The 24,832-nt window shown below is 44.0% G+C and overlaps 1 protein-coding gene across 1 annotated transcript in view; it reads right to left on the bottom strand.

Moving 5' to 3' along the window:
* The window catches only part of LOC112220588 (protocadherin Fat 2), an 86,832-nt gene that overhangs the window by 25,555 nt on the left and 36,445 nt on the right, over window positions 1-24,832 (bottom strand). Inside the window, exons 12-17 of the mRNA XM_042303432.1 lie at window positions 21,219-24,702; window positions 20,680-21,064; window positions 18,121-18,317; window positions 16,539-16,692; window positions 14,643-14,876; window positions 11,272-11,661 (exon numbers count right to left, since the gene is read on the bottom strand). Coding sequence (XP_042159366.1) covers window positions 11,272-11,661; window positions 14,643-14,876; window positions 16,539-16,692; window positions 18,121-18,317; window positions 20,680-21,064; window positions 21,219-24,702 — 4,844 coding nt within the window. The remainder of the gene's footprint in view (window positions 1-11,271; window positions 11,662-14,642; window positions 14,877-16,538; window positions 16,693-18,120; window positions 18,318-20,679; window positions 21,065-21,218; window positions 24,703-24,832) is intronic.

Raw genomic sequence — 24,832 nt, 5'->3', positions numbered from 1 at the left:
ACGACCGATACCAAACAGACTTGAAAACAAACACCAGAGAATGTTCTGCCGTTAATAATTGTCATTTCATTGTTGTCTCTGTCAAACTCCCTCCTACCCACTCCCCCACCCCCTCTTTCTCTCTTCTTCTCTCACTCTTTCTCTCTCTCTTTCTCTCACCCCCTCTCTCTCTGTCTCTTCTTCTCTCACTTTTTCTCTTTCTCATACTCCCTCCCACCCCCTCTCGCTCTCTCACTCTCTCGCTCTCTCACTATTTCTCTCTCTCTTTCTCTCTCCCCCTCTCTCTCTGTCTCCCCCTCTCCTTCTCCCCCCCTTTTCTCTTTCACTCTCTGTCTCTGTCTCCCCCTCTCCTTCTCATCCCCCTCTCTTTCTCTCACCCCCTCTCTGTCTCCCCCTCTCCTTCTCATCCCCCTCTCTCTCTGTCTCCTCCCTCTCCTTCTCGTCCCCCTCTCTCTCTGTCTCCTCCCTCTCCTTCTCGTCCCCCTCTCTTTCACTTTCTGTGTGTCTGTCTCACCCCTCTCCTTCTCATCCCCCTCTCTCTCTCTCTCCTCCCTCTCCTTCTCGTCCCCCTCTTTCTCTCTCTGTGTGTCTGTCTCCCCCTCTCCTTCTCATCCCCCTCTCTTTCCCTCTCACTCTCTGTGTCTGTCTCTCCGCTCTCCTTCTCATCCCCCTCTTTCTCTTTCTCTCTCTGTGTGTCTGTCTCCCCCTCTCCTTCTCATCCCCCTCTCTCTCTGTCTCTCCGCTCTCCTTCTCATCCCCCTCTCTTTCTCTTTCTCTCTCTGTGTGTCTGTCTCCCCCTCTCCTTCTCATCCCCCTCTCTTTTCCCTCTCACTCTCTGTGTCTGTCTCTCCGCTCTCCTTCTCATCCCCCCCTCTTTCTCTTTCTCTCTCTGTGTGTCTGTCTCCCCTCTCCTTCTCATCCCCCCTCTCTCTCTCTCTCTCTCAGCTCTCCTTCTCATCCCCCTCTCTTTCTCTTTCTCTCTCTGTGTGTCTGTCTCCCCCTCTCCTTCTCATCCCCCTCTCTTTCCCTCTCACTCTCTGTGTCTGTCTCTCCGCTCTCCTTCTCATCCCCCTCTTTCTCTTTCTCTCTCTGTGTGTCTGTCTCCCCCTCTCCTTCTCATCCCCCTCTCTCTCTGTCTCTCCGCTCTCCTTCTCATCCCCCTCTCTTTCTCTTTCTCTCTCTGTGTGTCTGTCTCCCCCTCTCCTTCTCATCCCCCTCTCTTTCCCTCTCACTCTCTGTGTCTGTCTCTCCGCTCTCCTTCTCATCCCCCTCTTTCTCTTTCTCTCTCTGTGTGTCTGTCTCCCCTCTCCTTCTCATCCCCTCTCTCTGTCTCTCAGCTCTCCTTCTCATCCCCCTCTCTTTCTCTTTCTCTCTGTGTGTCTGTCTGTCTCCCCCTCTCCTTCTCATCCCCTCTCTTTCCCTCTCACTCTCTGTGTCTGTCTCTCCGCTCTCCTTCTCATCCCCCTCTTTCTCTTTCTCTCTCTGTGTGTCTGTCTCCCCCTCTCCTTCTCATCCCCCTCTGTCTCTCAGCTCTCCTTCTCATCCCCCTCTCTTTCTCTTTCTCTCTCTGTGTGTCTGTCTCCCCCTCTCCTTCTCATCCCCCTCTCTTTCCCTCTCACTCTTTGTGTCTGTCTCTCCGCTCTCCTTCTCATCCCCCTCTTTTCTCTCTCTCTCTGTGTGTCTGTCTCCCCCTCCTTCTCATCCCCCTCTCTGTCTGTCTCTCCGCTCTCCTTCTCATCCCCTCTCTTTCTCTTTCTCTCTCTCTGTGTCTGTCTCTCTGCTCTCCTTCTCATCCCCCTCTTTCTCTTTCTCTCTCTGTGTGTCTGTCTCCCCCTCTCCTTCTCATCCCCCTCTCTTTCTCTTTCTCTCTCTGTGTGTCTGTCTCCCCCTCTCTTTCTCATCCCCCTCTCTTTCTCATCCCCCTCTCTTTCTCATCCCCCTCTCTCTGTCTCCTCCCTCTCCTTCTCGTCCCCCTCTTTCTCTTTCTCTCTCTGTGTGTCTGTCTCCTCCCTCTCCTTCTCCTTCTCTTTCTCTCTCTGTGTCTGTCTCCCCTCTCCTTCTCGTCCCCTCTCTTTCTCTCTCTGTGTGTCTGTCTCCTCCCTCTCCTTCTCGTCCCCCTCTCTTTCTCTCTCTGTGTGTCTGTCTCCTCCCTCTCCTTCTCGTCCCCCTCTTTCTCTTTCTCTCTCTGTGTGTCTGTCTCCTCCCTCTCCTTCTCTCCCCCTCTCTTTCTCTCTCTGTGTGTCTGTCTCCTCCCTCTCCTTCTCGTCCCCCTCTCATCTTTCTCTCTGTGTGTCTGTCTCCTCCCTCTCCTTCTCGTCCCCCTCTCTTTCTCTCTCTGTGTGTCTGTCTCCTCCCTCTCCTTCTCGTCCCCCTCTCTTTCTCTCTCTGTGTGTCTGTCTCCTCCCTCTCTTCTCGTCCCCCTCTCTTTCTCTCTCTGTGTGTCTGTCTCCTCCCTCTCCTTCTCGTCCCCCTCTTTCTCTTTCTCTCTCTGTGTGTCTGTCTCCTCCCTCTCCTTCTCATCCCCCTCTTTCTCTCTCTGTGTGTCTGTCTCCTCCCTGTCCTTCTCGTCCCCCTCTCTCTCTCTCTGTGTGTCTGTCTCCTCCCTCTCCTTCTCATCCCTGTCTCCTGTCTCCTCCCTCTCTTCTCGTCCCCCTCTTTCTCTTTCTCTCTCTGTGTGTCTGTCTCCTCCCTCTCCTTCTCGTCCCCCTCTCTTTCTCTCTCTGTGTGTCTGTCTCCTCTCTCTCCTTCTCTCCCCCTCTCTTTCTTCTGTCTCCCCCTCTCCTTCTCGTCCCCCTCTCTCTCTTTCTCTCTCTGTGTGTCTGTCTCCTCCCTCTCCTTCTCGTCCCCCTCTCTTCTCTCTCTCTGTGTCTGTCTCCTCCTCTCCTTCTCGTCCCCCTCTTTTCTCTCTCTGTGTGTCTGTCTCCCCTCTCCTTCTCGTCCCCCTCTTTCTCTTTCTCTTTCTCTCTGTGTGTCTGTCTCCTCCCTCTCCTTCTCGTCCCCCTCTCTTCTCTCTCTGTGTGTCTGTCTCCTCCTCTCCTTCTCGTCCCCCTCTCTCTTTCTCTCTCTGTGTGTCTGTCTCCTCCCTCTCCTTCTCGTCCCCCTCTCTCTCTCTCTCTCTCCTTCTGTCTCCTCCCTCCCTCATCCCCCTCTCTCTCTGTCTCTCCCTCTCCTTCTGTCCCCCTCTCTCTCTTTCTCTCTCTGTGTGTCTGTCTCCTCCCTCTCCTTCTCATCCCCTCTCTTTCTCTCTCTCTGTGTGTCTGTCTCCTCCCTCTCCTTCTCTCCCCCTCTCTTTCTCTCTCTGTGTGTCTGTCTCCTCCCTCTCCTTCTCTGTCCCCCTCTCTTTCTCTCTCTGTGTCTGTCTCTCCCTCTCCTTCTCGTCCCCCTCTTTCTCTTTCTCTCTCTGTGTGTCTGTCTCCTCCCTCTCTTCTCGTCCCCCTCTCTTTCTCTCTCTGTGTGTCTGTCTCCTCCCTCTCCTTCTCGTCTGTGTCTCTTTCTCTCTCTGTGTCTGTCTCCCCTCTCCTCTCTCCCCCTCTCTTTCTCTCTCTGTGTGTCTGTCTCTCTCTCTGTTCTCATCCCTCCTCTCTTTCTCTCTTCTGTCCCCCTGTCTCTCCCTCTCTCTTCTCGTGTGTCTGTCTCTTTCTCTCTCTGTGTGTCTGTCTCTCTCCTTCTCGTCCCCCTCTCTTCTCTCTCTCTGTGTGTCTGTCTCCTCTCCTTCCCCCTCTCTTTCTCTCTCTGTGTGTCTGTCTCCTCCCTCCTTCTCGTCCCCCTCTTTCTCTTTTCTCTCTGTGTGTCTGTCTCCTCTCTCTCCTTCTCGTCTTTCTTTCTCTCTCTGTGTGTCTGTCTCCTCCCTCTCCTTCTCATCCCCCTCTCCTCTCTGTGTGTCTGTCTCCTCCCTCTCCTTCTCATCCCCCTCTCTTTCTCTCTCTGTGTGTCTGTCTCCTCCCTCTCCTTCTCGTCTTCTTTCTCTCTCTGTGTGTCTGTCTCCTCCCTCTCCTTATCATCCCCTCTCTTTCTCTCTCTGTGTGTCTGTCTCCTCCCTCTCCTTATCATCCCCCTCTCTTTCTCTCTCTGTGTGTCTGTCTCCTCCCTCTCCTTCTCGTCCCCCTCTCTTTCTCTCTCTGTGTGTCTGTCTCCTCCCTCTCCTTCTCGTCCCCCTCTTTCTCTTTCTCTCTCTGTCTGTCTCCTCCCTCTCCTTCTCGTCCCCCTCTCTTTCTCTCTCTGTGTGTCTGTCTCCTCCCTCTCCTTCTCATCCCCCTCTCTCTCTGTCTCTGTGTGTCTGTCTCCTCCCTCTCCTTCTCATCCCCCTCTTTCTCTTTCTCTCTGTGTGTCTGTCTCCTCCCTCTCCTTCTCATCCCCCTCTTTCTCTTTCTCTCTCTGTGTGTCTGTCTCCTCCTCTCCTTCTCGTCCCCCTCTTTCTTTTCTCTCTCTGTGTGTCTGTCTCCTCCCTCTCCTTCTCGTCCCCCTCTCTTTCTCTCTCTGTGTGTCTGTCTCCTCCCTCTCCTTCTCATCCCCCTCTCTTTCTCTCTCTGTGTGTCTGTCTCCTCCCTCTCCTTCTCATCCCCCTCTTTCTCTCTTTCTCTCTCTGTGTGTCTGTCTCCTCCCTCTCCTTCTCGTCCCCCTCTCTTTCTCTCTCTGTGTGTCTGTCTCCTCCCTCTCCTTCTCATCCCCCTCTCTTTCTCTCTCTGTGTGTCTGTCTCCTCCCTCTCCTTCTCATCCCCCTCTCTCTCTCTCTCACTTCTTCCATCTCTCTATCTGTCAGCTGCAGAAACAGACACCTGTAAATGGAGGAAAGAGAGCGTTCCTGGATTCCTGGGGCATCTGCCAGTCTGGTTTACACACTTCCTTAACATAAGACAAGATAACAACATAACAACAGTCATAACCGCCACCTGCATTCCTTTAAAATACCCACCAGGTTTCAACATGTGCAATAATATCACACAGGTACAATTCTCTGTTCGTTGAGGTAGTTGAAGACTTCTAGACCCTCACCTTGTCTGTTTGTTGAGGTAGTTGAAGACTTCTAGACCCTCACCTTGTCTGTTTGTTGAGGTAGTTGAAGACTTCTAGACCCTCACCTTGTCTGTTTGTTGAGGTAGTTGAAGACTTCTAGACCCTCACCTTGTCTGTTTGTTGAGGTAGTTGAAGACTTCTAGACCCTCACCTTGTCTGTTTGTTGAGGTAGTTGAAGACTTCTAGACCCTCACCTTGTCTGTTTGTTGAGGTAGTTGAAGACTTCTAGACCCTCACCTTGTCTGTTTGTTGAGGTAGTTAAGGTTAGGAAAAGGGTTAAGGATAAACTAGCACGCAACAAAAAATGTACTTTTGACACCAATTTGACAAAAGCTGTAACAATTCGAATCAAAGTCAGTTATTTCAGCAAGTGATTTGAATTTAATATCCAAAAATAGCTTCTCCTTTATCAGTTTATTGAGAGGTCAATGAAAATAATTGAATTGGAATTTCAGTTTACTTCCTGAATTGTTTGATTTCAACCCTGAACTCATGTTGGAACTGAGCTAGTAAATATGCAATTGGAAGTGCCACCTGATTTACGCTGACGTTCCAATGAGAAAAGAGAAAAATATCTGAAGAAACTAAAGAAAATTACCCAATGTACTGTGTTATACTGCAGGGCTCTGCTCTGAAGAAAGACAACAAAGAGAATCACACATTTAAACTCATTCAGTCCTCTAAACTCTCTCTTTCATGTGACTAGCTGAGACCAAAGAAAATAACATTAAGCTTCCACGTCTGTCTCCATAGATACAACATATAATACATAACATTAAGCTTCCACGTCTGTCTCCATAGATACAACATATAATACATAACATTAAGCTTCCACGTCTGTCTCCATAGATACAACATATAATACATAACATTAATCTTCCACGTCTGTCTCCATAGATACAACATATAATACATAACATTAAGCTTCCACGTCTGTCTCCATAGATACAAGATACAACATATAATACATAACATTAAGCTTCCACGTCTGTCTCCATAGATACAAGATACAACATATAATACATAACATTAAGCTTCCACGTCTGTCTCCATAGATACAACATATAATACATAACATTAAGCTTCCACGTCTGTCTCCATAGATACAACATATAATACATAACATTAAGCTTCCACGTCTGTCTCCATAGATACAACATATAATACATAACATTAAGCTTCCACGTCTGTCTCCATAGATACAACATATAATACATAACATTAAGCTTCCACGTCTGTCTCCATAGATACAACATATAATACATAACATTAAGCTTCCACGTCTGTCTCCATAGATACAACATATAATACATAACATTAAGCTTCCACGTCTGTCTCCATAGATACAACATATAATACATAACATTAAGCTTCCACGTCTGTCTCCATAGATACAACATGTAATACATAACATTAAGCTTCCACGTCTGTCTCCATAGATACAACATGTAATACATAACATTAATCTTCCACATCTGTCTCCATAGATACAACATATAATACATAACATTAATCTTCCACATCTGTCTCCATAGATACAACATGTAATACATAACATTAATCTTCCACATCTGTCTCCATAGATACAACATGTAATACATAACATTAATCTTCCACATCTGTCTCCATAGATACAACATATAATACATAACATTAATCTTCCACGTCTGTCTCCATAGATACAACATGTAATACATAACATTAATCTTCCACATCTGTCTCCATAGATACAACATATAATACATAACATTAAGCTTCCACGTCTGTCTCCATAGATACAACATGTAATACATAACATTAAGCTTCCACGTCTGTCTCCATTGATACAACATATAATACATAACATTAAGCTTCCATTAAGCGTCTGTCTCCATAGATACAACATATAATACATAACATTAAGCTTCCACGTCTGTCTCCATAGATACAACATATAATACATAACATTAAGCTTCCACGTCTGTCTCCATAGATACAACATGTAATACATAACATTAAGCTTCCACGTCTGTCTCCATAGATACAACATATAATACATAACATTAAGCTTCCACGTCTGTCTCCATAGATACAACATATAATACATAACATTAATCTTCCACATCTGTCTCCATAGATACAACATATAATACATAACATTAATCTTCCACGTCTGTCTCCATAGATACAACATGTAATACATAACATTAAGCTTCCACGTCTGTCTCCATAGATACAACATGTAATACATAACATTAAGCTTCCACGTCTGTCTCCATAGATACAACATGTAATACATAACATTAAGCTTCCACGTCTGTCTCCATAGATACAACATATAATACATAACATTAAGCTTCCACGTCTGTCTCCATAGATACAACATGTAATACATAACATTAAGCTTCCACGTCTGTCTCCATAGATACAACATATAATACATAACATTAAGCTTCCACGTCTGTCTCCATAGATACAACATGTAATACATAACATTAAGCTTCCACATCTGTCTCCATTGATGCAACATATAATACATAACATTAAGCTTCCACGTCTGTCTCCATAGATACAACATGTAATACATAACATTAATCTTCCACATCTGTCTCCATAGATACAACATGTAATACATAACATTAAGCTTCCACATCTGTCTCCATAGATACAACATGTAATACATAACATTAAGCTTCCACGTCTGTCTCCATAGATACAACATGTAATACATAACATTAAGCTTCCACATCTGTCTCCATAGATACAACATGTAATACATAACATTAATCTTCCACATCTGTCTCCATAGATACAACATATAATACATAACATTAAGCTTCCACGTCTGTCTCCATAGATACAACATGTAATACATAACATTAAGCTTCCACGTCTGTCTCCATAGATACAACATGTAATACATAACATTAAGCTTCCACGTCTGTCTCCATAGATACAACATGTAATACATAACATTAAGCTTCCACGTCTGTCTCCATAGATACAACATATAATACATAACATTAATCTTCCACATCTGTCTCCATAGATACAACATATAATACATAACATTAAGCTTCCACGTCTGTCTCCATAGATACAACATGTAATACATAACTAAAAAAACGACTTTTGCTTTGACACAATGGTAACAGAACAGCTGTGTGGTGGGATGATTACTCCTGGGATGGAACTACACACCAGTGGATTAAGTTGCCGACAAGCCTGGCTATTGAACGATTTAACAACTAATACAGACATTGGTTTGGCTCAGTCCAACCAACCTCTATGAGACTCCTGCCCTGCTACGGTATATCAAAGCAGGGAGGATTTGTAATGAAGGGACACCAAGAGAAATCAGGGAGAAAATAAACTCCAGGCGTCTGTGGTGGTGTCACGAGGTACACCACCACAGACGTGGCACCACCATAAGACCAGGCAGTATAATATTAATTACTGACTAATGTATACTTATCCAGAGTGGCTGATTGCTGTACAGCTTACACTACCGGTCAAACTTTTTGGAACACCTACTCATTCTGTCACACCCTGACCATAGTTTGCTTTGTATGTTTCTATGTTTTGGTTGGTCAGGGTGTGATCTGAATGGGCATTCTATGTTGGATGTCTTGTTTGTCTATTTCTATGTCTGGCCTGATATGGTTCTCAATCAGAGGCAGGTGTTAGTCATTGTCTCTGATTGGGAACCATATTTAGGTAGCCTGGGTTTCATTGTGTGTTTGTGGGTGATTGTTCCTGTCTCTGTGTTTTGCACCAGATAGGGCTGTTTTGGTTTTCCACGTTTGTTGTTTTTGTAGTGTTCGTGTTTATCCTTTTTGTTATTAAACATGAATCAATATAATCACGCCGCGTTTTGGTCCGCTTCTCCTTCACAACAGGAAAACCGTTACACATTCAAGGGTTTTTCTTTATTTTGTAACTATTTTATACATTGTAGAACTATTAAATAACACATACGGAATCATGTAGTAACCCAAAAAAGTGTTAAACACATCAAAATATACTGAATTTGATTTTTAATGATAGCTTTGCACACTCTTGGCATTCTCTCAACCAGCTTCACCTGGAATGCTTTTCCAACAGTCCTGAAGGAGTTCCCACATATGCTGAGCACTTGTTGGCTGCTTTTCCTTTACTCTGTGGTCCGACTCATTTCAAACCATTTAAATTTGGTTAAGGTCAGGGGATTGTGGAGGCCAAGTCATCTGATGCAGCACTCCATCACTCTCCTTCTTGTTAAAATAGCCCGTACACAGCCTGGAGGTGTGTTGGGTCATTGTCCTGTTGAAAAACAAATTATAGTCCAACTAAGCCCAAATCAGTTGGGATGGAGTATTGCTGCAGAATGCTGTGGTAGCCATGCTGGTTAAGTGTGCCTTGAATTCTACATAAATCACACAGTGTCAATAGCACACCATAATAGCACACCCCACACCATAACACCTCCTCCTCCATGCTTCATGGTGGGAAATACACATGCTGGGATAATCCGTTCAACCACACCGCGTCTCACAAAGACACGGCGATTGGAACCAAAAATCTCCAACTTGGACTCCAGACCAAAGGACACATTTCCACCGGTCTAACGTCCATTGCTCGTGTTTCTTGGCCTAAGAAAGTCTCTTCTTCTTATTGGTGTCCTTTAGTAGGGGTTTCTTTGAAACAATTCGACCATGAAGTCCTGATTCACACAGTCTCCTCTGAACAGTTGATGTTGAGATGTGTCTGTTACTTGAACTCTGTGAAGCATTTATTTGGGCGTCAATTTCTGAGGCTGGTAACTCTAATGATCTTATCCTCTGCAGCAGAGGTAAGTCTGGGTCTTCCATTCCTGTGGCGGTCCTCATGAGAGCCAGTTTCATAATAGCGCTTGATGGTTTTTGCGACTGCACTTGAAGAAACATTCAAAGTTCTTGAAATGTTCCATATTGACTGACCATGTCATAAAGTAATAATGGACTATTGGTTCTCTTTGCTTATTTGAGCTGTTCTTGCGATAATATGGACTTGGTATTTTACCAAATAGGGCTATCTTCTGTATACCACCCCTACCTTGTCACAACACAATTGATTGGCTCAAACGCATTAAGAAGGAAAGAAATTCCACAAGTTAACTTTTAACAAGGCACACCTGCTAATTGAAATGCATTCCAGGTGACCTCATGAAGCTGGTTGAGAGAAAGTTGTCATCAAGGCAAAGGATAGCTACTTTGAAGGATCTCAGTATATAAAATATATTTGGATTTGTTTAACACTTTTTTGGTTACTACATGATTCCATTTGTGTTATTTCATAGTTGTGATGTCTGCACTATTATTCTACAATGGAGGAAATAGTCATAAATAAATAAAAACCCTGGAATGAGTAGCCGTTCTAAAACTTTTGACCGGTACTGTAGATCAACAGGACCTTTACAAAATCTATCAAAAGTGCACCAGCGTTGACAATGTACTTTCAATAATTTCTCTGCCTCGCTGTGCAATACTGCTCCGATGCCTGACTTCTGAGTATCAAATAGAAAGCAGACCTTCTAACTCTGCCAAAACATGAAAGAAATGGCAATATATTGCAGTCAGCAACATAACCAGGTGAATAGGTATTTGCTATACCCTTTAGCTTTCCATCAACCTTATAAGTGGGCTTCTCTGCCTTCTGCCAGGTCTTTCATGCTGATGTGGGATTCAAAATGATTGTGCTTCATAAATATATTCATTTGCCAAAATAAACTCAAATAAACTTTATGGAAAATTATGGAATGTTTTGGAATCTCACAGAACCTTACTGACCCATGGAACTCCTGGAAGTGACGGAACAGAACCTTACTGACCCATGGAACTCCTGGAAGTGACGGAACAGAACCTTACTGACCCATGGAACTCCTGGAAGTGGAACCTTACTGAACTCCTGGAAGTGACGGAACAGAACCTTACTGACCCATGGAACTCCTGGAAGTGACGGAACAGAACCTTACTGACCCATGGAACTCCTGGAAGTGACGGAACAGAACCTTACTAACTCATGGAACTCCTGGAAGTGACGGAACAGAACCTTACTAACTCATGGAACTCCTGGAAGTGACAAAACAGAACCTTACTAACCCATGGAACTCCTGGAAGTGACGGAACAGAACCTTACTAACTCATGGAACTCCTGGAAGTGACAGAACAGAACCTTACTAACCTATGGAACTCCTGGAAGTTACGGAACAGAACCTTACTGACCCATGGAACTCCTGGAAGTAACGGAACAGAACCTTACCAGTTGCTGGGTGCAGGTAGAACCTTCCCCCCTCGTTGCCGGAGACGATGGAGTAGACAATGGATTCTGTCTCGGTCCCATCTCTAGTGAGGGCAGAGACGCTGATGACCTCTGACCCTACCAGGGTGGATTCTGGGATCTGGGCGGAGTACTCCTGGCTTAAGAATACCGGCTTGTAGTTGCTCAGGTCGACAACATGCACTGTAACTGTGGCGATGGAGTACAGTTGTCGGGGAAGCCCCCTGTCGGTGGCTTTGACCTTGAGTTCAAAGGTCGACCGGGTGTTTTCGGCCAGCGACCTCTCCAGGCGCAGGATACCAGAGAACTCTTCTAATGAGAAGTGGCCGCTGTTGTCCTCGAGTAGAGAATACTTCACCTCAGAGTTTATACCTGCAGAAGGAGAGGAGAGAATAGGAGTCAGTCTGGTTGTTCTGAGCAGAGACTATTTCATATAGAGACAAGGCATTATCTAGCTACTATTATCTCTATGGTATTTCACCTCAGAGTTCATATCTGCCGGAGGAGAAAATAGGAATTGTCAGTCTGGTTGGTTTAGCACCACGAGTTTAGGTTTCTTCCAAAGTATGCTAATCCCAACAGTAGGTAATAACTTAATATACAGCTACGAGGTAATGGCCTTATCAAAACAATATGCAAGGTGCAATTATGAAGAAGACTCAACTAATAAACAGTCATAAAAACATGCCAAACAGCCATAATAAACAGCCTCAGGATAATAGATGATTAGATATGTGTTTCTGCACCTACAGGAGTGGTCCTGTTCCTCAGTCTCTCTATATTAAATATATTAAATATGAGAAGGTTGGAACCACCAAGACAATTCCCAGAGCAAGAAATTAGTAAAGGCTCTGAATACTTATATACTGTAAATGTGATATTTCCACTTTCTAAAAAACATGTTTTTTCTTTGTCATTATGGGGTATTGTGATGTCATTATGGGGTATTGTGATGTCATTATGGGGTATTGTGATGTCATTACGGGGTATTGTCTGTAGATTGATGAGGGGAAAAAAACAATTTAATTAATTTTAGAATAAGGTTGTAATGTAACAAAATGTGGGAAAAGTCAAGAGGTCTGAATACTTTTCGAATGTTCTGTATACACTCTGTATATATGTTCTGTATACACACATCAATTACATGACAAGAAAAACACAATCAAATGAAACCAAAACATTCTTTAGTAAAAATGTACTCTAACATCCTCCTGAATTGCTCAACAGGCACCAACTGAACCAAATTTAAGGACTTTTGGAGATCATTCCACATGACGGCCTACAGGGAGGAGGTGAGAGCCCTCAGAGTGTGGTGTCAGGAAAATAACCTCACACTTAATGTCAACAAAACAAAGGAGATGATCGTGGACTTCAGGAAACAGCAGAGGGAGGACCCCCTATCCCCATCAATGGGACAGTAATGGAGAGGGTAGTAAGTTTTAAGTTCCTCTGCGTACACATCACGGACAAACTGAAATGATCCACCCACACAGACAGGGTGGAGAAGAAGGTGCAGCGCCTCTTCAACCTCAGGAGGCTGAAGAAATTTGGCTTGTCACCAAAAACACTCACAAACTTCTACAGATGCACAATCGAGAGCATCCTGTCAGGCTGTATCACCGCCTGGTACAGCAACTGCTCCGCCCATAACCGTAAGGCTCTCCAGAGGGTAGAGAGGTCTGCACAATGCATCACCGGGGGCAAACTACCTGCCCTCCAGGACACCTACACCACCCGATGTCACAGGAAGGCTAAAAAGATCATCAAGGACAACAACCACCCGAGCCACTGCCTGTTCACCCCGCTATCATCCAGAAGGTGAGGTCAATACAGGTGCATCAAAGCTGGGACAGAGAGACTGAAAAGCAACTTCTATCTCAAGGCCATCAGACTGTTAAACAGCCATCACTAACATTGAGTGGCTGCTGCCAACATACTGACTCAACTTTAGCCACTTTAATAATGGAAAAATTGATGTAATCAATTTATCACTAGCCACTTTATATAATGCTTACATACCCTACATTACTCCTCTCATATGTATATACTGTACTCTATACCATCTACTGCATCTTGCCATCTTTATGTAATACATGTATCACTAGCCACTTTAAACAATGCCACTTAATATAATATTTACATACCCTACATTACTCATCTCATATGTATATACTGTACTCCATACCATCTACTGCATCTTGCCTATGCCGTTCGGGCATCACTCATTCATATATTTGTATGTACATATTCATTCCTTTACACTTGTGTGTATAAGGTAGTTGTTGTGAAATTGTTAGGTTATATTACTGTTAGAGATTACTGCATGGTCGGAACTAGAAGCGCAAGCATTTCGTTACACTCGCATTAACATCTGCTAACCATGTGTATGTGACCAATAAAATTTGATTTGATTTGATGAGAAGAGCAAAAAAAACAAAGAAAATGATTGCCCTAACTCAGTAGATATTGAAGGGTTCTCCAGGTTTACCCATCCCTGATTCCAGGTCTGGTAGCTTAAACGTCTGAAGGTGAACAATGAGGTAAGGTATGGCAGAAGTTTATGCAAGAGGGCTTTTAAGACAACAAAAAAAGAGCGCAATGCATCGCTCTACGAGTCTTCAGAGAGGGCCAGTTTCTGATACAGAATGCATGCGATGTGTCCTGAGCTTGATACCCATAACAAAGCGTAGTGTACTGTGGTAAACTACATCCAATGACTTCAGTGTATTGGCTGCTGCATTCATATAGACAATATTGCCATAGTCTAAAGCCATCAGAAATGTTGACTGAATTATTTGTTTTCTGCTATTTAACAAAAGACAGGACCTGTTCTTATAGAATAAGAATATTTGAATTCTTAATTTCTTAATCAACTTATCAACATGTTTTTTGAAAGATAGCTTTTCGTCAATCCAGATGCCTAGATCTTTAAATTAAATATGCATAAATTAGCGATGCGCTTGTTGACTCATATCCTGCAGTCCCGTTGGTTATATCCACGGGGGCGGGGTTTATTATGTGGAGGTGGGTGGCAGTCAGGAAGTATATAGGAGAATAGTCTCTCTGTTATCACCTGGGGAATAGGAGAACAGTCTCCAGGTTATGACCTGGGGATGTATATAGGAGTAGAGCCTCTGATACATAAAGGGGACATTTAGATTCTACCATAGAAATAGAATTACTAGATCAGACAAAGCCCCTCAAACCATGCCTCAGAATGCAAATGTCCATTCTAGTCATTCTGATTCTATGGATTTTAGCACATGAAATATAATAACTAGATCAGCAAAGCCCCTTCAGACTCTCCCTCAGAATGTTTACACTTTTAATTTTATATCAATAACATAACTTACTAGTGTCAGGGTCTTTGGCGTAGATGACGGCGATGGGTGTCCTGACGGTGGTGTTGTCGAACACGGTGATTTCATAGTGGTTGTTGGAGAACTTGGGAGGGTTGTCATTCATATCCTGAATCATGAGTAAGATGTCTGCCTGGCAGGAGCGACCTCCGCCGTCCGTGGCTTTAACTACCAGATCATACTCCATCATCTTCTCCCGGTCCAACTGGGCCAGGGTGAACAACTCACCTGTCACAGAGAAGAAGAACAGATAATTAGATGAACATATTATAGGTAACTTATTCCTTCTAAGTCCATCTCCTAGTGGAGCAGAGGGCCTCACATACAATATATAGATGGATAGATTTAGTCTAAGTAGAGATGAAACTGACTGTTGGTGATGGGAAAAATCATTGAGATGTACAGTATCAGTCAAATGTTAGGACAAGCATACTTATTCAAGGGGTTTTCTTTATTTTTACTATTTTCTACATTGTAGAATAATAGTGAAGACATCAAAACTATGAAATAACACATATGGAATCATGGAGTAACCAAAAAAGTGTGAAACAAATCAAAATATATTTCAATGTTCATTAGAGTTAGCTGCACCTTCAATTGCACCACAAATAAATGTTTCACAGAGCTCCAGCAACAGACATATGTCAACATCAACTGTTCAGAGGAGACTCTGTAAATCAGGCCTTCGTGGTCGAATTGCTGCAATGAAACCACTACTAAAGGACACCAATAATAAGAAGAGGCTTGCTTGGGCCAAGAAACACGAGCAATGGACATTAGACTTGTGGAAATTTGTCCTTTAGTCTGATGAGTCCAAATTTGAGATTTTTGGTTCAAACCGCCAATGGCTTTGTGAGATGCAGAGTAGGTGAACGGATGATATCCACATGTGTGGTTCCCACCGTGAAGCATGGAGGAGGAGGTGTGATGGTATGGGGGTGCTTTGCTGGTGACACTGTCAGTGATTTATTTGGAATTCAAGGCACACTTAATCAGCATGGCTACCACAGGATTCTGCAGCGATACGCAATCCCATCTGGTTTGCGCTTAGTGGGACTATCATTTGTTTTTCAACAGGACAATGACCCAACACACCTCCAGGCTGTGTAAGGTCTATTTGACCAAGAAGGAGAGTGATGGAGTGCTGCATCAGATGACCTGGCCTCCACAATCACCCAACCTCAACCCAATTGAGATGGTTTGGGATGAGTCAGACCGCAGAGTGAAGAAAAATCAGCTCACAAGTGCTCAGCATATGTGGGAACTCTTTCAAGACTGTTGGAAAAGGATTCCAGGTGAAGCTGGATGAGAGAATGCCAAGAGTGTGCAAAGCTGTCATCAAACACACTGAGATGTATATCAAAATGGTGGAGAAACACACTGAGATGTATATCAAAATGGTGGGGGAAAGGGCCAGAGGGTAGGCCTATACATTCTTTAAAAACATTTGACAAAATATTTACTGAAATCTATCAAGAACAAAACCGTGAGAAGTACATATAAATCACAAAATGTTTACATTTCTGGTCGTCATTCACCGTGCTACCAGTGTCATAACATTACTTTGCATTGAAGGCTTCTCCTAGCATATATGTAATGTGATAGCACACATTCTTAAGATTATGAGCTCTGTTTGACTTACAATAATGAAGAGAGATTGATGATGGGCTTGACAAACAGGAAGTATGGTTGATGAGAAGCCAAAGCACCAAATATAGAAAAAACACCAAACCTTTGTATTGGTCTGACGGTAGACACCATCTTGTCTTCTTTGAAGACCTCAGTTTAAGTATTTTGTAAGAATGGAGATGCAATCTCTCAACTCAAACAAAAACAGATTTCAATTAGGGCCTCTTTCTGCTTCGACCCCAAATAAAAGATGTCTCTAACCTGTCTTTTGATCAAGATGGAACTTGTCTGCATTGGGGCCGTTGAGGGTGTAGGACACTAGTCCGTTGGTGCCGATGTCTGGGTCTGACGCTGAAACCTTCATGATGAACATGCGTGACGGGGAATTCTCCATGACGACCTCTGTGTACAGCAACTGAAACATTGATAGTTAGCTACATCTTAGGTCAAATTGCAGTTGTTGACACATTCACATTTCATTCATGCTTAGGTAGGCTACCGCTGATGGATGTGTTATGTAGAGTGCCTTTGGAAAGTATTCAGACCCCCTTGACTTTTTCCGCATTTAGTTACGTTACAGCCTTATTCTAAAATAGATTACATTGTTTTTTCCCCTCATCAATCCACACACAATACCCCGTAATGTCAAAGCAAAAACAGGTTTTTAGACATTTTTGCAAATGTATTTAAAAAAGATATATATATAAGGAAATATCACATTTACATAAGTATTCAGACCCTTTACTCAGTAAAGTGATTACAGCGTTTACAGCCTCGAGTCTTCTTGGGTATGACCTGTATTTGGGGAGTTTCTCCCATTCTTTGGTTTTCATCAAGAATCTCTCTTTACTTTGCTCTGTTCATCTTTGCCTCGATCCTGACTAGTCTCCCAGTCTCTGCCGCTGACAAACAACCCCAAGCATGATGCTGCCACCACCATGCTTCACCGTAGGGATGGTCTCAGGTTTCCTCCAGACATGAAGCTTGGCATTCAGTCCAAAGAGTTCAATCTTTTGGAAAACTCCAAGTGGGTTGTCATGTGCCTTTTAATGAGGAGTGGCCATAAAGGCCTGATTGGTGGAGTGCTGCAGAGATGGTTGTCCTTCTGGAAGGTTCTCCCATCTCCACAGATGAACTCTGTCAGAGTGACCATAGGGTTCTTGGTCACCTCCCTGACCAAGGCCCTTCTCCACCGATTACTCAGTTCTTCTTGGCGGCCAGCTCTAGGAAGAGTCTTGGTGGTTCCAAACTTCTACTATTTAAGAACGATGGAGGCCACTGTGTTCTTAGGGACCTTTAATGCTGTAGACATTTTTTGGTACCCTTCCCCACATCTGTACCTCGACACAATCCTGCCTCGGAGCACTTCATGGCTTGGTTTTCTCTCTGACATGCACTGTCATCTATTGGACCTTTTATAGACAGTTGTGTGCCTTTCGAAAACATTGCAAACAATTGAATTTACCACAGGTAGACTCCAATCAAGTTGAAGAAACATCTCAAGGATGATCATCATTTACGAGTCTCATACCAAAGGGTGTGAATACTTATGTAAATAAGGTATTTATTTTTTATAAATTTTCAAAAATGTTTTTTTTTTTAAATATCAGTTAGTCATTATGTTGTATTGTGTGTAGATTGCTGAAGATTTTTATTTATTTAATCCATTTTAGAATAAGGCTGTAACGTAACGTAATTTGGGAAAAAAAAGGGTCTGAAAACCCTCCGAAGGAACTGTATGTATGAACTGCTGTGAAGTCCTTAGGTCGGTACAACGTGTTTAAGATGTTGCATAAGACGTGTGGTATATCATCTACAGGAATCTAAATATATACTGACGTACCTGCACACACAGAGGACTGTTATCGTTGATGTCTAGGACATGGACCTCGACAGTGGCAGGGGCCTCGAATCTCCCGTCTGTAACGATTATCTTCAGGGAGTACTTATCTTTAGATTCACGGTCAAGAGACTCTTTGAGGACCAGCCCCCATTCCTCTCCCTCTTGCACAATGGAGAACTGGCCCAATGGGTCTCCGTCTAAGGAAACACATTTGAATGTAATGCATCAATGCCAATGCTACCTGGAGGCCTATATGGGTTTGGTCATCACCAACACATTTCTTCCTGTCAATGTAGTCACTTTTACACTTAGAATGAACCATTATAGGAGACATGTTGCTCTGTTATCATAAGCCATTATTATAGTAGATACATATTGCTCTGCTTTAATACACCATTATAGAAGACACATTGCTCTGTTATAATAATCCATTATAGTAGATATATATATACACTGCTCAAAAAAATAAAGGGAACATTAAAATAACACATCCTAGATTTGAATGAATGAAATATTCTTATTAAATACTTTTTTCTTTACATAGTTGAATGTGCTGACATCAAAATCAAACAAAAATCATCAATGGAAATCAAATTTATCAACCCATGGAGGTCTGGATTTGGAGTCGCACTCAAAAATGAAGTGGAAAACCTCACTACAGGCTGATCCAACTTTGATGTAATGTCCTTAAAACAAGTCAAAATGAGGCTCAGTAGTGTGTGTGGCCTCCACGTGCCTTTATGACCTCCCTACAACGCCTGGGCATGCTCCTGATGAGGTGGCGGATGGTCTCCTGAGGGATCTCCTCCCAGACCTGGACTAAAGGATCCGCCAACTCCTGGACAGTCTGTGGTGCAACGTGGTGTTGGTGGATGGAGCGAGGCATGATGTCCCAGATGTGCTCAATTGGATTCAGGTCTGGGGAACGGGCGGGCCAGTCCATAGCATCAATGCCTTCCTCTTGCAGGAACTGCTGACACACTCCGGCCACATGAGGTCTAGCATTGTCTTGCATTAGGAGGAACACAGGGCCAACCTCACCAGCATATGGTCTCACAAGGGGTCTGAAGATCTCATCTCGGTACCTAACGGCAGTCATGCTATCTCTGGCGAGCACATGGAGGGCTGTGCGGCCCCCCAAAGAAATGCCACCCCACACCATGACTGACCCACCGCCAAACCGGTCATGCTGGAGGATGTTGCAGGCAGCAGAACGTTCTCCACGGCGTCTCCAGACTCTGTCACGTCTGTCACATGTGCTCAGTGTGAACCTGCTTTCATCTGTGAAGAGCACAGGGCGCCAGTGGCGAATTTGCCAATCTGGGTGTTCTCTGGCAAATGCCAAACCTCCTGCACGGTGTTGGGCTGTAAGCACAACCCCCACCTGTGGATGTCAGGCCCTCATACCACCCTCATGGAGTCTGTTTCTGACCGTTTGAGCAGACACATGCACATTTGTGGCCTGCTGGAGGTCATTTTGCAGGGCTCTGGCAGTGCTCCTCCTGTTCCTCCTTGCACAAAGGCGGAGGTAGCGTCCTGCTGCTGGGTTGTTGCCCTCCTACGGCCTCCTCCACGTCTCCTGATATACTGGCCTGTCTCCTGGTAGCGCCTCCATGCTCTGGACACTACGCTGACAGACACAGCAAACCTTCTTGCCACAGCTCGCATTGATGTGCCATCCTGGATGAGCTGCACTACCTGAGTCACTTGTGTGGGTTGTAGACTCCGTCTCATGCTACCACTAGAGTGAAAGCACCGCCAGCATTCGAAAGTGACCAAAACATCAGCCAGGAAGCATAGGAACATTGTGTTGTTTAAGTGTTCCCTTTATTTTTTTGAGCAGTGTATTACTCTGTTATAATAAGCCATTAAAGTAGATATATTGCTCTGTTATAATAACCCATGACTTTAGTATATATATATATATATTGCTCTGTTATAATAACCCATGACTTTAGTATATATATATTGCTCTGTTATAATAACCCATGACTTTAGTATATATATATTGCTCTGTTATAATAAGCGATTATAGTAGACATATTGCTCTGTTATAATAACCCATGACTTTAGTATATATATATTACTCTGTTATAATAAGCCATTATAGAAGATATATTGCTCTGTTAAAATTACCCATGACTATAGTATACATATATATATATATATATATATATATATATATATATTACTCTGTTATAATAAGCCGATAGCAGACATATAGCTCTGTTATAATAACCCATGACTTTAGTATCTATATATAGCTCTGTTATAAGAAGCCATTACTATAGTATAAATATATATTGCTCTGTAAAATAAGCCATTATAGTAGATATATAGCTCTGTTATAATACGCCATTATAGTAGATATATAGCTCTGTTATAATACGCCATTATAGTAGATATATTGCTCTGGAGAAGTACTGTGCCCATCTTTTTCTTATTTAAATATTGTTCATAATGCTGATAGGCCTGAGAAAACGACTAATCAACTACTTCAAAAAAAGTGTATGTGATCAATCATTCAATCAATCAAATGAATCAATCAACAAGACTCACCTGTGATGTAACACGTGATCTGCCTGTTTTCTTTAGTCACATCCATATCAACAGTCGTTAGGCTCATGATGACCTCCCCAGGCCTAGTGTTCTCCATGACAGACCCATGGTACACGTCCTCCGTGAACCGAGCAGGGTTGTCGTTCTCGTCAGTCACCGTCACCTCCACTAGAACTGAGGACGAGAGCTTCACCTCCCCCCCGTGGTCAGTAGCCACCACTGTGAAGCTGTAGTGCTGAGTCATCTCACAGTCCGTTTCTCTCAGAGTAGTTATCCAACCGCTCTCACTGTCGATGGAGAAGTCATCGGTGATGTCATCGGATTCAGCATCCAAGGTGTAGGTCACCTGTCCATTGGTGTCCTGGTCAGGGTCGTTGGCAGTCACCTGGATGGATGAATGGATAAATGACTTAAAACTAAACTGCTCCAAAAAGGGAATTTGATTTGCACATCTTGAACACAGAAATCATAAAGAATTGCATACAACATTCAAGTACAAAAATATTATATCAATGAAAAAAAGATCTGAAAAAACATACCTGGATGACGGTGGTTCCTGGTGGCATGTTCTCAGCCAGGAAAGCCTTGTAAGGGTTGGCCTCGAACACCGGCACGTTGTCATTCACATCCTGGACCTGGATGCTGACCGACACCAGCGAGGCTACGTCGGTCCCGTTGTGGTTGCCTTGAGCAATAACATCTATCTGATACCACTTGGTCTTCTCGTGATCAATGCTCTTCTGGACGAGTAGAGTACCACTCTCTTTATCCAGAGCAAACACTCTGTCTCTGTTACTCTCCACTGTGTTGCCATTGACCAGGCTGTAGATGACTGGCATGTCGGAGTCGGCCTTGATCGTCCCGATCTCTGTTCCAATGGAGATGTCCTCGGCTGCGGAGAAGGTGTACAGTGGCTCGGAGAACTTCGGAAGAGAGACCTCAGGTGGTACTACTTTCACCTGCACCGGAACCGTGGAGTTGTAGAATGGTAATCCGCCGTCCCGAGCCTTGACTTTGAAGTTTAATATCTTGTTCTCTTGACCTATCAGGCTCTCTTTGATGCTGACTATGCCAGTGAAGGGGTTGATCTCGATGATGTCCTGGGTCACTTCCTCTGCTTCCTCCACGGTGTAGGTGACGTCAGCATTTTTACCGTCGTCTGCATCGTATGCCATTATCTGAATCACGGGAGAACCTTTGTTTACAGTAGACTGGATTGAGACCTGATACTCTGATGCTTTGAACTGAGGGGCATTATCATTTTCATCTGTCAGGATAATCTTCACAGTGCAGAATGCTACTTTCCCTCCTCCATCTTTAGCCATCACCTTGATGGCGATCACTCTTTGAGATGGGTTCTCTCGATCTAAAGGTTGAGATGTTACGATCTGTCCATTCTTGTCTATGGAGAATTTGTCATCTGCCAGTTTGTTGATGATGGTGTAGTCCACGCTGCCGTAAGGTCCATCGTCAGGGTCTATAGCGGCCAGGCGAATCACACGTGTTCCAGCCTCAGCGTTCTCAGCTAGTTCCGCCTCGTAGATGTTTTTGTTGAAATAGGGACTGTGTTTATTAGTGTTCATCATATCAATGTTCACAGGGGCTGTGTTCTGGAAAACTCCATCTGACACAGCCACGGTGAGGTTGTAGAATGGGTCCACATTTCTCTTGCAGACGTTAGAAAAGGAGATAATCCCGGAGGATTCGTTGATGGCGAAGTATCTTCCCTCATTACCTGAGAGGATCTTATACTGTAGATTGTTCAAGTCTCTGGTGTCGGGGTCCGAAGCTTGGATTCTTATGACGATGTGGCCACATTTGGCCAATTCATCCAGTGTTGCCTGATAATGGGTCTTGGAGAAGTTTGGAGGGTTATCGTTGACATCGGTTATGTTAACAATGACATAGGCATCGCTGCTCAACAGGTTCGTGCCATTATCTTTGGCTTTGATCTTTAACTGGAAGTGTTTTGTCTTCTCATAGTCCAACACCTGTGTCGTAACAATTAGACCACTCTGGGGGTCTATTTTAAAGAAGTCCGTTTCATTTTCCCCTGTCCCCATAATATGGAAGGTTAAGTCTCTATTTCTGCCTGAGTCTCTATCTGTGGCTGATATCTGTAATACAGACGTGCCTATGGGTAATCCTTCAGGTATATCCACTGTGTCCGTCAGCTTGGAGAAGACCGGAGCGTTATCGTTAACATCTTCAACCTCTATTTCGACAGCGGCCTCTGAAAAGGAGCCTGTTACAGAGTCAGTGGCTCGTACTGTCAATAGATGCATTGTCTGGCTCTCATAGTCCAACAAATCAGTGACACTCAACACTCCTGTTTTAAAATCTATGTGAAAGTTTTTTGAGGCATTCTTCTCTTCCAGATTGTAAATAAGCCGGTATCCCTCAGGGTTTCTTGCTTGTACATGCAAGATGGTGGTGAAGGGAGATGTGTTTTCAGGGACTTTTAGAGGATAGAGCAAAGTCTGAAAAATGGGGTTGGTGCGATTTCTCACCGTGATACTCAGCTCTGCTGAAGTGGTCCAACTGGGCGAGCCCTCATCTGTGGCCAGGACAGTCAGAGTATATTTATTAGTAGCTTCAAAGTCTATAGGCCACTGAAGGGACACGTCACCAACATAAGGGTCTATCCTAAAGAGATCAAAATCCTCTTCCAAGAAGTACATAATAGAGCCATTTTCTCCAAGATCACTGTCAGACGCCATGACTTGAAAGATTACATCTCCTGGGTCTGTGTCTTCAGAGATCATCATGGAGTGAGGCAGGTTCAAGAACCTTGGTGGATTGTCATTGATGTCAGATATGTAAACGCTGATGTGGGTTATTGCCCAACGAGGGGGACTCCTCATGTCTCTCACCTCCACCACTATGTCATAGACATCCTGCTCCTCTCTGTCGAAGGGGACGCCGGTGGTCTCAAGCACCCCTGATGTTGGGACTATAGCAAACCGTCCCATTGGGTTCAATACCGAGTAAATCAGAGGCTCGTTCAAGTAACTACCTGAAGCTCTCAACACAGCTAACATTTTGACCGTCATCGAGTTCTCCTCAATGGTGGCTGCATACAATCCCTGCTCAAATTTAAGATGGCCGCCTGCTGTTATGTTGGTGACGTTTATCTTAACTGTGACAAGGTCTTTGTACAGGCCGTCAGAGGCTTTTACCAGCAGCTGGTAAAATGATTTAAACTCTGAAACATTGTTTACAGAGATCGCACCAGTGGAAGGATGAATGAGAAAAGCATCTTGAAGGTTGCCCTCTGTGATGCCGTACGAGACAGCTGAATCTGCATCTTGTGCCATGACCCGTACAACCTCCATCTCTCTGACGGGAGGGAAGATGATGGACGACTCGTACACCGGCCTAGAGAATTTGGGGGAACAGTCATTGATATCCAGGACACGGATTGTGACTCTGGCTGGCTCTGCTGCGCACAGCGACGGTTCCCCTGAATCCCGTACCTGAATGCTGAAGTGAAACTCAGGTGTTTCTTCAAAGTCCACCTCAGATATCACAGAGAGTGTACCCATGCTGGGATCTATCTTGAAGACTTTCATCGCTTCCGGCTCCAGGATTTGGAAGACTAGGAGAGAGTTAGAGTCCCTGTCAGCATCAGAGGCTCGTATCACCAGAGGTGTGTTGCTCTCCCCTATCACCATGCTGTTTATGTGAGCAGACTCACTAATCTGGCCATGGAATTTCTCCTGGAGGAACATCGGAGGGTTATCATTCTCATCTATTACATAGACGTAAACAACCGTATCTGACGAGGCTCCTGCCGAGGTGCTGGCACGCACTTTGAGTCTGTAAGAGAAACACCTCTCGAAGTTGAGGCTTGCTTGGACAGAGAGAACTCCGGACTCTGCATTGATGTGGAAGGTTCCGTTAGGGTCTCCATCTTTGATGCTGTAGTGGACTGCGGATGGGCTGGCTGCTGAGAAAGTGATCACGGGAGTTCCCAGAGGACTGGCTTCACTGACTTCTGAGAAGAACTCATCAGATGGGAACCTGGGAGAGAGAAGAGAGAATGTTTTTAATTAGCAATTAGGAAAGCAGTACACAATATCAGTAGTAGCTGACGTTGAAATATTTGATACAATTTACAAATTAAAACATTTAGAATGATCAAACTACATAA

The sequence above is a fragment of the Oncorhynchus tshawytscha genome, linkage group LG21 (genome assembly GCF_018296145.1).
Source record: "Oncorhynchus tshawytscha isolate Ot180627B linkage group LG21, Otsh_v2.0, whole genome shotgun sequence".
Taxonomy (NCBI): Eukaryota; Metazoa; Chordata; class Actinopteri; order Salmoniformes; family Salmonidae; genus Oncorhynchus; species Oncorhynchus tshawytscha.
This window is presented reverse-complemented; position numbering and strand designations above follow the sequence as displayed.